Source organism: Trichechus manatus, unplaced genomic scaffold, assembly GCF_000243295.1.
Source record: "Trichechus manatus latirostris isolate Lorelei unplaced genomic scaffold, TriManLat1.0 scaffold00096, whole genome shotgun sequence".
NCBI lineage: Eukaryota > Metazoa > Chordata > Mammalia > Sirenia > Trichechidae > Trichechus > Trichechus manatus.
Genome location: NW_004444032.1, coordinates 8158024 through 8169338, shown reverse-complemented (window position 1 = coordinate 8169338; position 11315 = coordinate 8158024). Strand labels below are relative to the sequence as shown.

At 38.4% G+C, this 11315-nt stretch overlaps 1 protein-coding gene across 2 annotated transcripts in view; it reads right to left on the bottom strand.

The window, feature by feature from the left end:
* COG5 (component of oligomeric golgi complex 5) overlaps window positions 1–11315 on the bottom strand; it is a 304101-nt gene that overhangs the window by 116488 nt on the left and 176298 nt on the right. For both annotated transcript variants that reach the window (XM_012557354.2, XM_012557355.2), the window contains exons 9-10: window positions 2088–2200; window positions 1757–1834 (exon numbers count right to left, since the gene is read on the bottom strand). In XM_012557354.2, coding sequence (XP_012412808.1) covers window positions 1757–1834; window positions 2088–2200 — 191 coding nt within the window. The remainder of the gene's footprint in view (window positions 1–1756; window positions 1835–2087; window positions 2201–11315) is intronic.

Here is an 11315-nt window from a genome sequence, read left to right as displayed (position 1 = left end):
CTAACGAGGTGCAGGAGTCCAGTGACAAGGGCCAGAAGGCAGAAGGGGACAAGGAAGCTGGTGATAGGGAACCCAAGGTTGAATAAGGATATTGTTGATGTGTTGTGAGATTGTTAACCATTGTCATAGGGCAACATTTGTAGTAACTGTTTCATGAGAAACTATTGTTCTGTAAGCCTTCACCGGAAGTACAAAAAAAAAAAAAAAGAAACAGCATAGATTAAAATTTGAATACAAAAACGCATTCAAAAGACTCTACATTTAAACTAAAATATTCCTAAAATTTGTTACACCTGATAAGACTGTCGGTGCAGTTATACTCAACTCATTTATGCCCTCTTTACACTTTGATACATTCTTTGCAACATAATGAACATCTACTGCAAAAACCTTCAGTACTAATAAAGCATTACAGAAACTATCATCATAGAGGATTTTTTTCTTCTCTTGAAGGTTCTTGAAATAAAGCTATGCGTGCTAATATGAATAGTTTTCTCTATCAACTGGAATCAAATATCTTAGCAAACAACAAGGCAGAATTGGCAAAATTAATTTGAAAATAAAGTTTTTGAAGTAAACCTAAATGTTTATTTTTTTACCCAATAAAAGCTTATCAGTGATTTAATAATTTTTACAACATTGCACAGAACTAAGGAAAATTATTTTCACTATTTTTATAGCTACAAAACTACCAAATGTTAGACCATAAACTCATGATTCATTAGTAAAATGAGAAATACAGTCTTGACACATTCAGAATAAATCCTTGATATATGTGTTTTTATGTAATGTACTGTGCCCAACTCATGGCAACCCCATATGTCCCAGAGTAGAACTGCACTCAATGGTGTTTTCAATGTTGTTGTTGTTGTTGTTGTTAGGTGCTGTCAAGTCGGTTCTGACTCATAGCTACCCTGTGTACCACAGAACGAAACACTGCCCAGTCCTATGCCATCCTCCAACCGTTGCTATGTTTGAGCCGATTGTTGTGGCCACTGTGTCGATCCATCTCATTCAGGGTCTTCCTCTTGTTCCCTGATCCTCTACTTTACCAAGCATGATGTCCTTCTCCAGGGACTGGTCCCTCCTGATAACATGCCAAAGTACGTGAGACGAAGTCTCGCCATCCTTGCTTCTGAGGAGCATTCTGGCTGTACTTCTTCCAAGACAGATTTGTTCATTCTTCTGGAAGTCCATGCTATATTCAACACTCTTCACCAACACCATAATTCAAAGGCATCAATCTTTCCTCGGTCTTCCTTATTCATTGTCCAGTTTTCCCATGCATATGAGGAGTTTGAAAACACTATGGCTTGGGTCAGGTGCACCTTAGAACTCAAAGTGACATCTCAGCACTTTAAAGACATCTTTTGCATCTGACTTGCCCAGTGCAATTCGTCGTTGGAGTTCTTGACTGCTGCTTCCATGGGTGTTGACTGTGGATCCAAGTAAAATGAAATACTTGGCAACTTCAATATTGTCTCCGGAGTGTTCAATAGCTGTGACCTTTCAGAAGTAGATCGCCAGGCTTCTGAGGCACATGGGCAGACTTGAACCACCAGGGACTCCTCCATATATATGTGTTTGTGTGTGTGTGTGCGTGTGTGTGTGTGTGTGTGTGTATTTGCAAGGAAAATTTATGGTTGTCAAGAAAGACACTTCCCAACTGTTTTTTGACATATAGCCACTCTGTAAGGAAGGAACATGAATGATGCTGGTCAAGGAAATAGATGAAAATATTTTCATTTAAACATACCTTAACTATTTCTTCAATGAAGCAAATGTGAGAAACAGGATCTCTCTTCTTGGCTAGTACTCTTTGCAGATGTTGTACCTAAAAAAAAAAAGGAGTGATTGCAATATATAGAATTGGGCATTTTCAATTGAAATAAACGAAAAGCTTGGGTACTAGAAAAGTAAGGTAAGGGAAATGGCATTTTGCTAGAGCCTATAAATACACTATAATCAGCTAACATAGGTATTTTGAGTGCTCAGAGATTTTAAGAAATCTGTACAAAATCAGACAACTTGGAATAATCAAGATTTAAACCAAAATTTAAATTTTTTCTACTCCCTAAACTATTTACCTGTCCACAAACAGTACAGATATGATCCATAAGTTTCTCCATATTGGTCCAGAGGGAAGCACGAAAAGCTGCAGTATTTCCTGGGGTTGGCATGGTAGATCGTCCAGGACCCCCTGTTTATGAGTGACAAACATGAAAAATAAAATTTTCTAAATATAACAAAATGTATGTTATTACAAAAAGTATATACATGCTAAAAAATGAGAATTTCTTTCAAGAAATAATTTATTATATAAAAAAGAATCAACCTTTTTTGTTTAAGTAAGAAAGGGAAATAAGAACATACACACAAATCCAAGGATGATACATAGAAATTAATGATAATGGATTTCTAAAAGAAGGGAGCAGTACAAAATGAAAAGAATAAGGATGGAAAACATGAGATTTTGTCTGCTTCAGTATATGCCTTTTCCTATAGTTTTGGCTCTTGGCCCCTATAAACGTTTTAATTAATCCAAAAATAATATTAAATTTAAAAAGAATTTCAAAAACAAACCCTAAAACTGAATACAAAGACAAAAACAAACTTAACTAAATATAAAATTGGTAATACAATCACACAAGGAAAAAACAATTAATTCAAGTAATTTTAAATCACAGAACCATAACTAATACACCTTTAGTGAGATATATTTTATGGACAAAAAGAATTGCAAAGAAATATTGAATTTTATGTAATAGATTTGTTGCTGAAAATAGTGTTGATACAGTAATTGTGAAACTAGTTTAGCTGTCTTGTAGGATAGAGCAAATGAAGGTTCTCACTGAGCCCAGAACAAAGATTCAAATACGTAATGGGAGTTAGAGGCATTTCTCAGCTTTGTCCAGTGAGAGGGCAGAGAGAATAATGACTCCTTATTAGAGATGAACATACGTAGTATCCAAATTTTGATTTTTAAGCACCATTTCCCAATAAAAGAAACTAGTGAAAATACAAGGTGAACCTGGTACATATCGTGCTAGAGAGCAAAGAAGTGTTCAAAGACAAACGGAGATTCTGTCAAAAGGATCCTGAAGATGGCTGTAAGGGGCTTCCACAAAATAAATGTGGGATAATACGGCTATCTAAAGGAGCCCTGGTGCCAAAGTGGTTAAAGAGCTGGGCTGCTAACTGAAAGGTTGGCAGTTGGAACCCACCAGCTGCTCCACGGGAGAAAGACGCAGCAGTCTGCTTCCATAAAGACTACAGCCTTGGAAACCCTATAGGGCAGTTCTACCCTGTCATTTAGGGTTGCTATGAGTCCTAATCGACTTGATGGCAATGGATTTTTTGATCGCTATCTAAAATAATACTGATAGAAATGCATTATAAAACATTGATTAAAAAGAATTCATAGAGATATTCCAATTTTTTAAGAGGGTGAGAATTGCTCTTCTTTCTAGGAAACTGCCAGTTAACAAATATAGAAGGAATTGTGTAATTAGAAAATTATCATTTTGCAACTAACAGTATAATAATTAATTGAGGGAAAGATTATCAATGGATGAAAATACTGGGTGAAAACAGGATATTCACATAGTCTTAAAGTACGCACCACAAATTACTTACTAATTGATTACTAATTACGGAGAGTACTTTTACAAAGAGAGATCTGACATACACTACCTTAACCAAGCGATCTAATTTAGTATCAGCAATAATGGCACAAACTGACATAATTTTGGTGCTTCCTGATATGATGTAATGGGAAATGCACATCTCCTTACCAGTATGTTTACTCTGAATCTAATCATGAAGAAACAATCAGATAAATCCAGACAAATTCAGACTGTGGGGCTTCCAAACATGTCAAAGCCATGAAAAACAAAAATGGGTGGGGGGTTGTTTTTGATTACATAAGAGTAAAGAGACAAGACAATCAACAGAAAAGCATGGTCCTTGATTGCTTGCTGTAGAGGGAAAAATAGGTGTGAAGGACATTTTGGGGAGTGACTGAAAATTTTGAATATGGATGACAAATAATATTCATGTGTTGATATTAAATTTCTTGAGAGTAAGAAGGTCTAAGATTATTCTTGTATGAAACACACACACACAAAGCTATTTGTAAATGTTTGAAATGTTTCAACATAAAAGGAAGGAATTTCAACCCAAACTGAAAGGCATAAATATCAATGCAAACTAAGGTTAAAAACCAGATGTCTAGCAGCAGAAGAGCCCATCAGTGATTAGATAGTCTATGTCTCTGCTTTTAAAGAGGGCAAGAAAACCAAGGCACTCTGCTTTTGTAAGCTGCTTCACTGTCGTTTTTCTATAATTCTATGTTTAAAAAAGAATTGCATGAATGGGAAACTAATTCAATATGTAAACATTCACCTAAAGCAAGATAAAATGTGTTAAAGGAAAAGAAAAAGAATTGCATCTACCTTTAGCAAAGAGATGCTATTATTTTCTTAGTCTGATAATAGTGGAAAGGAACAAAAGAGAAATCTAGGAGAGATATGTTGGCTTTAAAAGTATGAATAATTCCTGTTTGAAATCTGGGTCTAATTAATTTTTTAAATTATTTGCATCATTGGCAGACTATTAAGGGAAGGCTCACAGGGAATGGAGAAATAATAGTGTAACAATATGCAATTGTTTCATATGTTATATAAAGAACAAACTCATAACAATGAGGAAAGGACAGGTAGTGCCTTTGTGAAAATTAGAAAACATTAATCACATTCCTGGAATATGTAAGGAATGGTTTTATTATAAAGAATTATGGGACTCATCAACTTATTATTTTTTAAAGTAAATACAAGCAGAAATATAAGAAGGTATTATTGTCTGTATTTACTTTTAGAGAAACTGAGACATAGAAAAGAGATCATAGTCAGTAGTTGAACTAGTTTTAGAGGTGTGATTTTTCTTACTTATAGCACAGTACATAAATATTTTTATACTTATATGCTAAATATATCTTGTTGAAGATACAAACTTGACAGAAATAATCAACTGATTGAATATAGAATAGCCGTATAAAGGAAGAGAAAGAATAATTAAAACAAAAACTTATGTCATTATAGTCAGCTTTAAAAGACTCAAGAAACAAAATAAATGGTGTCATAAACTAAGTTTTATTAAAGTAGTAAAATAAACCAAAAGCTCCTCAAAGAAATAATACTTGACAGTGACCTCTAGTTGATGATGGTAAAGGCATTTTCCTACTCTCTTCCTTTGAAAGCCAATGAAAGTAAGAACAAACAAAAAGTAGACAAAACGTCAACTTCAAAGAAACAAGGAAACAGATAAAATACCAAACTTGAGATGATGAAGCTTGTGTGCCAAATGCTGTAGCTAAATCAAAATGAAGAAGAAACCACTACCAGATACCTGACATCTTAGATCACTGTTGTTGTCAGGTATTGTCAAGTTGGTTCCCACTCATAGTGACCCTATGTACAACAAAAGGAAACACTGCCTGGTCCTGCATCATCCTCACAACCATTGCTATGCTTGAACCATTGTTGCAGCCACTGTGTCAATCCATCTCGTTGAAAGTCTTCTTCTTCGCTGACCCTCTACTTTACCAAGCATGATGTCCTCCTGGGACTGGTCCTTCCTGATTATACGTCCAAAGTACGTGAAACGAAGTCTCGCCATCCCTGTTTCTAAGGAGCATTCTGGCTGTATTTCTTCCAAGACAGATATGTTCGTTCTTCTAGTAATTCATGGTGTCTTAGTTATCTAGTGCTGCTATATAACAGAAACACCACAAATGGATGGCTTTATCAACAGAAATTTATTTTCTCACAGTTTAGGAGACTAGTCATCTGAATTCAGGCTGTTGGTTCTAGGGGAAGGCTTTCTCTCTCTGTTGGCTCTTGGGGAAGGTCCTTGTGTCTTCAGCATGTTTCCCGGTTCCTCGAATATCTCCATGGGCTTGGCATCAATCTTACCCCATCTCTGCTTCTCACTTACTTCTTAAATCTCTTTTATATATTCAAAAGCAATTGAGTCAAATATACCCTACACTAATCATGTCTCATTAACATAACAAAGACAACCTATTCTCGAATGAGATTATAACCAAGGCATAGAGGTTAGGATTTACAACACCTCTTTTGGGGGGATACAATTTAATCTATAACATTCTACCCTTTGACCCCCAAAATTCATGTCCTTGCCATATGCAAAACACATTCACCCCATCACATCATTCCAAAAGTCTTCAATCAACTCCAAGTCCAAAATCTCATCTTCTGAATCATCTAAATCAAACATGGGTGAGACTTTACACATATTCCATCCTGGGGCAAAATTCCTCTTCATCTGTGAACTTGTGAAATCTAGACTAGAAGTTATTTGTTTCCAAAGTACAATGGTGTAACAGGTAGAGGTAAACAGTTCCATTACAAATGGGAAAAATTGAAGGGAAAGAAGGGATAACGGGCACCAAGCAAGTCCAAAACTCAGCAGAACAATTTACATTAGCTCTCAAGTCTTGAAAATAATCCTCTGTTCTTTGGGACCATCTGGGCAATAAGCCCTGCCCTCCAGAATCTGGGTGTTGGCCATATCGTCTGGATTCTGGGTGAAGGTCCCTCAACCTGGGGCTTTAGCTCTACTTTCCAGGTCCTCTGGGATGGCAACTCTGCTCTCTTGGCTTTAGGCAGCCCCATTCTCGTAGTTCATCAGAGTGGTGACCCCACCCCTTCAGCTCAGGCAGGCCCCATTCTTCTTCCCCTTGGGCATGGCAGCCCTGCCCCCTCAGCTTTGGGTGATGGCCCCAAACCCCTAGCACACCTTAACAGCAGCTCCAGACTCTGGAATCAAGTTGGTGAAAAGCTGACTCTTTGAAACCTAAGAGGCTGTGGCCCCACCATTTGAGATTAAGAAGACTGTGGCCCTACCCTTTGAAACCAAGAAGGCCCTACTTCTTGTGTTCCTTCTAACAGTTCTACTGATCTCCAAGCTGCTCCAGGGATGGTCCTTTTCTTTTCTTGGAGGACAGCCTGTTTCCTGCCTGTAGAATTCCAAGAGGCAGACGGCGTTCTTTCCTTTTATTTTTTCTCTGTCCCCTTCAGTCTAAGTTGATGGGTTTTCTACTGTGGTAGTTGGTTAGATCTATCAGTCATAGGCTTAATCTCTTTAACAAAAGATTGTGTAGGCACATCCTTGCTGAACATTCTAGGAAACACATCCTTAGTTTGTACAACAGAATTTTCCAAATGTTTAACTTCTGTTTTCATTTTGCATAGTTCATTTTTAAGTCCATCTCTTTCCTCTCACATTTTACTATAAACAGCCCCTTTAAGATTTTGTTTAGAAATCTCCTCAGCCAGATATCCAAGTTCATCACTTACAAATTCTACCTTTCACCAAACATTTGAATATAATTCAGACAAGTTCTTTGCCACTGCATAAAAAGCATTGCCCTTCTCCATTGTCCATCCAATCACATCTTCATCATTTTCTCGGAAACCCTCGCAGAAGAACATTTAACGTCCACATTTCCAGTAACGTTCTATTGCTGGCACCATATGTATTCTCTAAGACAATAAAGACTTTCTCTATTGCTCTCCTCATTTCCTTCTGAGCCCTCACCAGAACTGTCTTTGACATTCATAATTCTACCAACAGTCTCTTCAAGGCAATCTAGGCTTTTACTATTAGGTACCTTAAAACTCTTCCAGCCTCCATCCATTACCCAATTCCAAAACTGCTTCCACATTTTAGGTATCTGTTAGAGCAGAACCACACTCTTCCAGTACCAAATTCTATCTTAGTTATCTAGTACTGCTATAACAGAAATACCACAATTGGGTGGCTTTAACAAACAGAAATATATTTTCTCACAGTTTAGGGGCTCGAAGTCTGAATTCAAAGTGCTGGCTCTAGGGGAAGGCTTTCTCTTTCTGTTGGCTCTGGAGGAAGGTCCTTGTTTCCTAGAGCTTCTGCTTCTGGGCAATCTTAATGTGCTTTGGCATCAATCTTCCCCCATGTCTGCTTCTGTCTTGCTTGTTTAATCTCTTTTATATCTCAGAAGAGATTGACTCAAGATACACTATACAGTAATCCTGTTCATTAACGTAACATAGACAACCCATTCTCAAATGAGATTATAACCACAGGCATAGAAGTTAGGATTTACAATACATAATTTTGGGGGACGCAATTCAATCCATAACACATGGTATATTAAATATTCTTCGCCAACACCATAATTCAAAGGCATCAACTCTTCTTCAGTCTTCTGTATTCATTGTCCAAATTTCACATGAATATGAGGCAACTGAAAACACCCTGGTTTGGGTCAGGTGCACTTTAGTCCTCAAAGTGACATCTTTGCTTTTTAACACTTTAAAGAGCTCTTTTGAAGCAAATTTGCCCAATGCAATACGTCGTTTGATTTCTTGACTATTGCTTCTTCTTCTATGGGTGTTGAATGAAATCCCTGACAACTACAATATCTTCTCCGTTTATCATGATGTTGCTTATTTGTCCAGTTGTGAGGATTTTTGTTTTCTTTATGTTGCAGTGTTATCTATACTGACGGCTGTGGTCTTTGATCTTCATCAATAAGTGCTTCAAGTCCTCTTCACTTTCAGGAAGCTTAGCTCATTAGCAGGAAACAAATTACTCTAAAATCAATTGTAATAATTTGGACAGGCTATCTAATGATTCTTTGATTAGAGCTGATATCTACAGACATGGATGGTTTCTTACCTGACCCATCCATGTCTAATCAAACCTAAATCAAAGCTGCAGACTGCTCACGGCTTTCCCATTCCTATAATTTTATACAAAAAAAAGCCAGAACCTTTCAAAGATGAATAATAATCAGAAACAAAGCAACACTGGACCTAATGTAGATGTTTTTAAAAAGAAAATGGGAGAAGAAAGATGAAAGAAACATAAGCAAAAAGTATATGATAAACATAGGTCACTAAAGGAATTCCCCAAGATACAAAAAGGGTTACGCAGATGTTTTCTTACTCTCTCAAAGTAATTACAGGAGCCATCATCACTGGAAAGAATATTACAGAGTTTAGAAACAACAAAAAAATCATAATTAACAAGAGTGAAAACAAGTGGAAACACACACAAGAGGAAAGTATACAAAGTAAAAGAAAGTACAAAGATACAAAAATGATTACGGAGAAGATACTAGATACTGAAAACCAAGTAAATCTAATATATTTAAAATTAGAGTTCCTGAAAGGAACAAATGAAAAAGAAAAATATTTAAGTGTACAATGGAAGAAAACTTTTCAATAAAAGGGAACATACTCAGGGGGAAAAAACTGACAAAGAGCATTCAACTCCAAGATATAGCCTGAAGAAATTACTGAACTTCAAAGATAAAGAAGGAACAATTTAGACATCCAAAAAAGAAAGTCAGCTATGAGGGGATAAAAATCTGATTAGAGGAGTTCTGGCAAAATGGCGCTCCAGGCAGAAGCACCACGCCATCCCTCCACAGCAAAGATCCGAAAAACTAAGCCGAACAGAGAATACAACAATCCTGAAACCCTAAAACATCAAATGAAGAGATAAAGAACTCAGCCAAGCACCAAATGGAGTGAGAAAACTGACAGAGAACGGGAGAGCGAGGAGAGATTCATGCAGAGGTCCCCTACCAGCTAACGCAGCGTGGATCCGCCATCTTGGACTCCTATCGGAGACCAGCAAACAGGGGGTACGAGAAAGCAGCCTAATGGAGCATGCAGAAGGAGACAAAACAACTGGTAATTTGCGATATATGCTTTCCCACCCCCCACCCCTCTTCACCCCGACTTGGCCTCCTCTGCTTCCTGCGGCCACAATCTCTTGACCAGGAAACACCAGCTGCTTGGACTCCACACACCCAAACAGGCGGCTCTCTGAGTGCCATTTGTTGGCTACCGGTGTTGCTTTTTTCTGCTTCTTTTGATTTCTTCCTTGCCCTTCACCACCTCCCACTCTTTTCGCTCAAGCACCTCGCTCTGTGAGCCATCTTTGCTTCTTCCTGAGGGGCTGCAGAGCACCGGTAATTTGTAATATACGCTTTCCCACTCTCTACCCTTCTTCACCCACACTCGGCCCCCTCTGCTTCCCGCGGACACAGTCTCTTGTCCAGAAACACCAACCCACACTAGCTGGCTCTCTGAGTGCCATTTCTTGGCTGCTAGTGTTGCTTTTTTTTTCTTCCTGCTTCTTTTGATTTCTTACTTGCATCTCACTGCCTCCCCCTCCTTTCGCACGAATACCTGGCTCCGTGCGCCATCTTTGCTTCTTCCTCAGGGGCTGCGGAGCTCCATTCGAGTGTGGAGCTGCTTTCTGGTCTGGGGTACCATGCTGGTGGGATCCCGGGGCTTTTCTTCATTTGTTTTGAATTGATTGTTTGTTTTTTTTTCCTTTTCTTGAGTTGGGAGCCCTTTCTGGCCAGGCGGAGCTAAGTGGCAAGGAGACTCCCCTTCGGCTTCCACAGATGTACAGAGGGATCCCTGAGAGCATTTCTTTGTTCGTTGGTTTGTTTTTTTTTTTAATTTGTTTTGTTTTCTTTTACCTCTTTTTCCCTTTTTGTCTTTCTTCATTGCTCAGTTTGTCATCTCTCAATATCTTCCTTCTCTTTCTGTTCCCTGAATACCTGGCATTGTATACCTCTACGCCTTCTAGCCAGCCTGTACTGCAACATCTGAGAGCAACTTCCCCAGACCTCATAGCTGCACCGGTGGGATCCCTGGGAAATTGCGGTTCTTTAACCTTTCCGATTTTTATTTATTCACTCTTTTCTTTTCTTCCTCTTCCCCTTTCTGTTTTCCTCCATTTCATAGTCTCTCATCTCTCCACTCCAGTGGCAAGCTCTCCTAGCATTCTTTCTTGTTTGTTTGTATGTTTTTGGCTCCTGTTCCTCTCTCTTCTCTCCCATATCCATCTTAGCTTGACACATAACAATCTCCTCACTACATCCTGCCTACCTGCACCGTGCGCTTAACATCACCAAGCAGCACAGGCACGGCCTACTGGAACCTGCCCTGCACTGATTACTGACCCGCTCTGGTGGCTGTAGTAAGTGCCATAAACAACCCGTCCCGGTAACTCCTATTCAGCTAGACCTGCCCTGCCGTACCATATCTGAGTGACGGACCCTGCCAATTGGAAAAGGAGGCAAAAAGTATTGTGCGCACAGACGAGCAAACAACAAAGAACACACAGTCCGCCTGCTCAGACATAGTCAAATTTTTTTCTAAATAAAGGGACGAAACAAATAAATCTACAATCAATAAATGAGAAAAATAACTACTGAATGCCCCGAA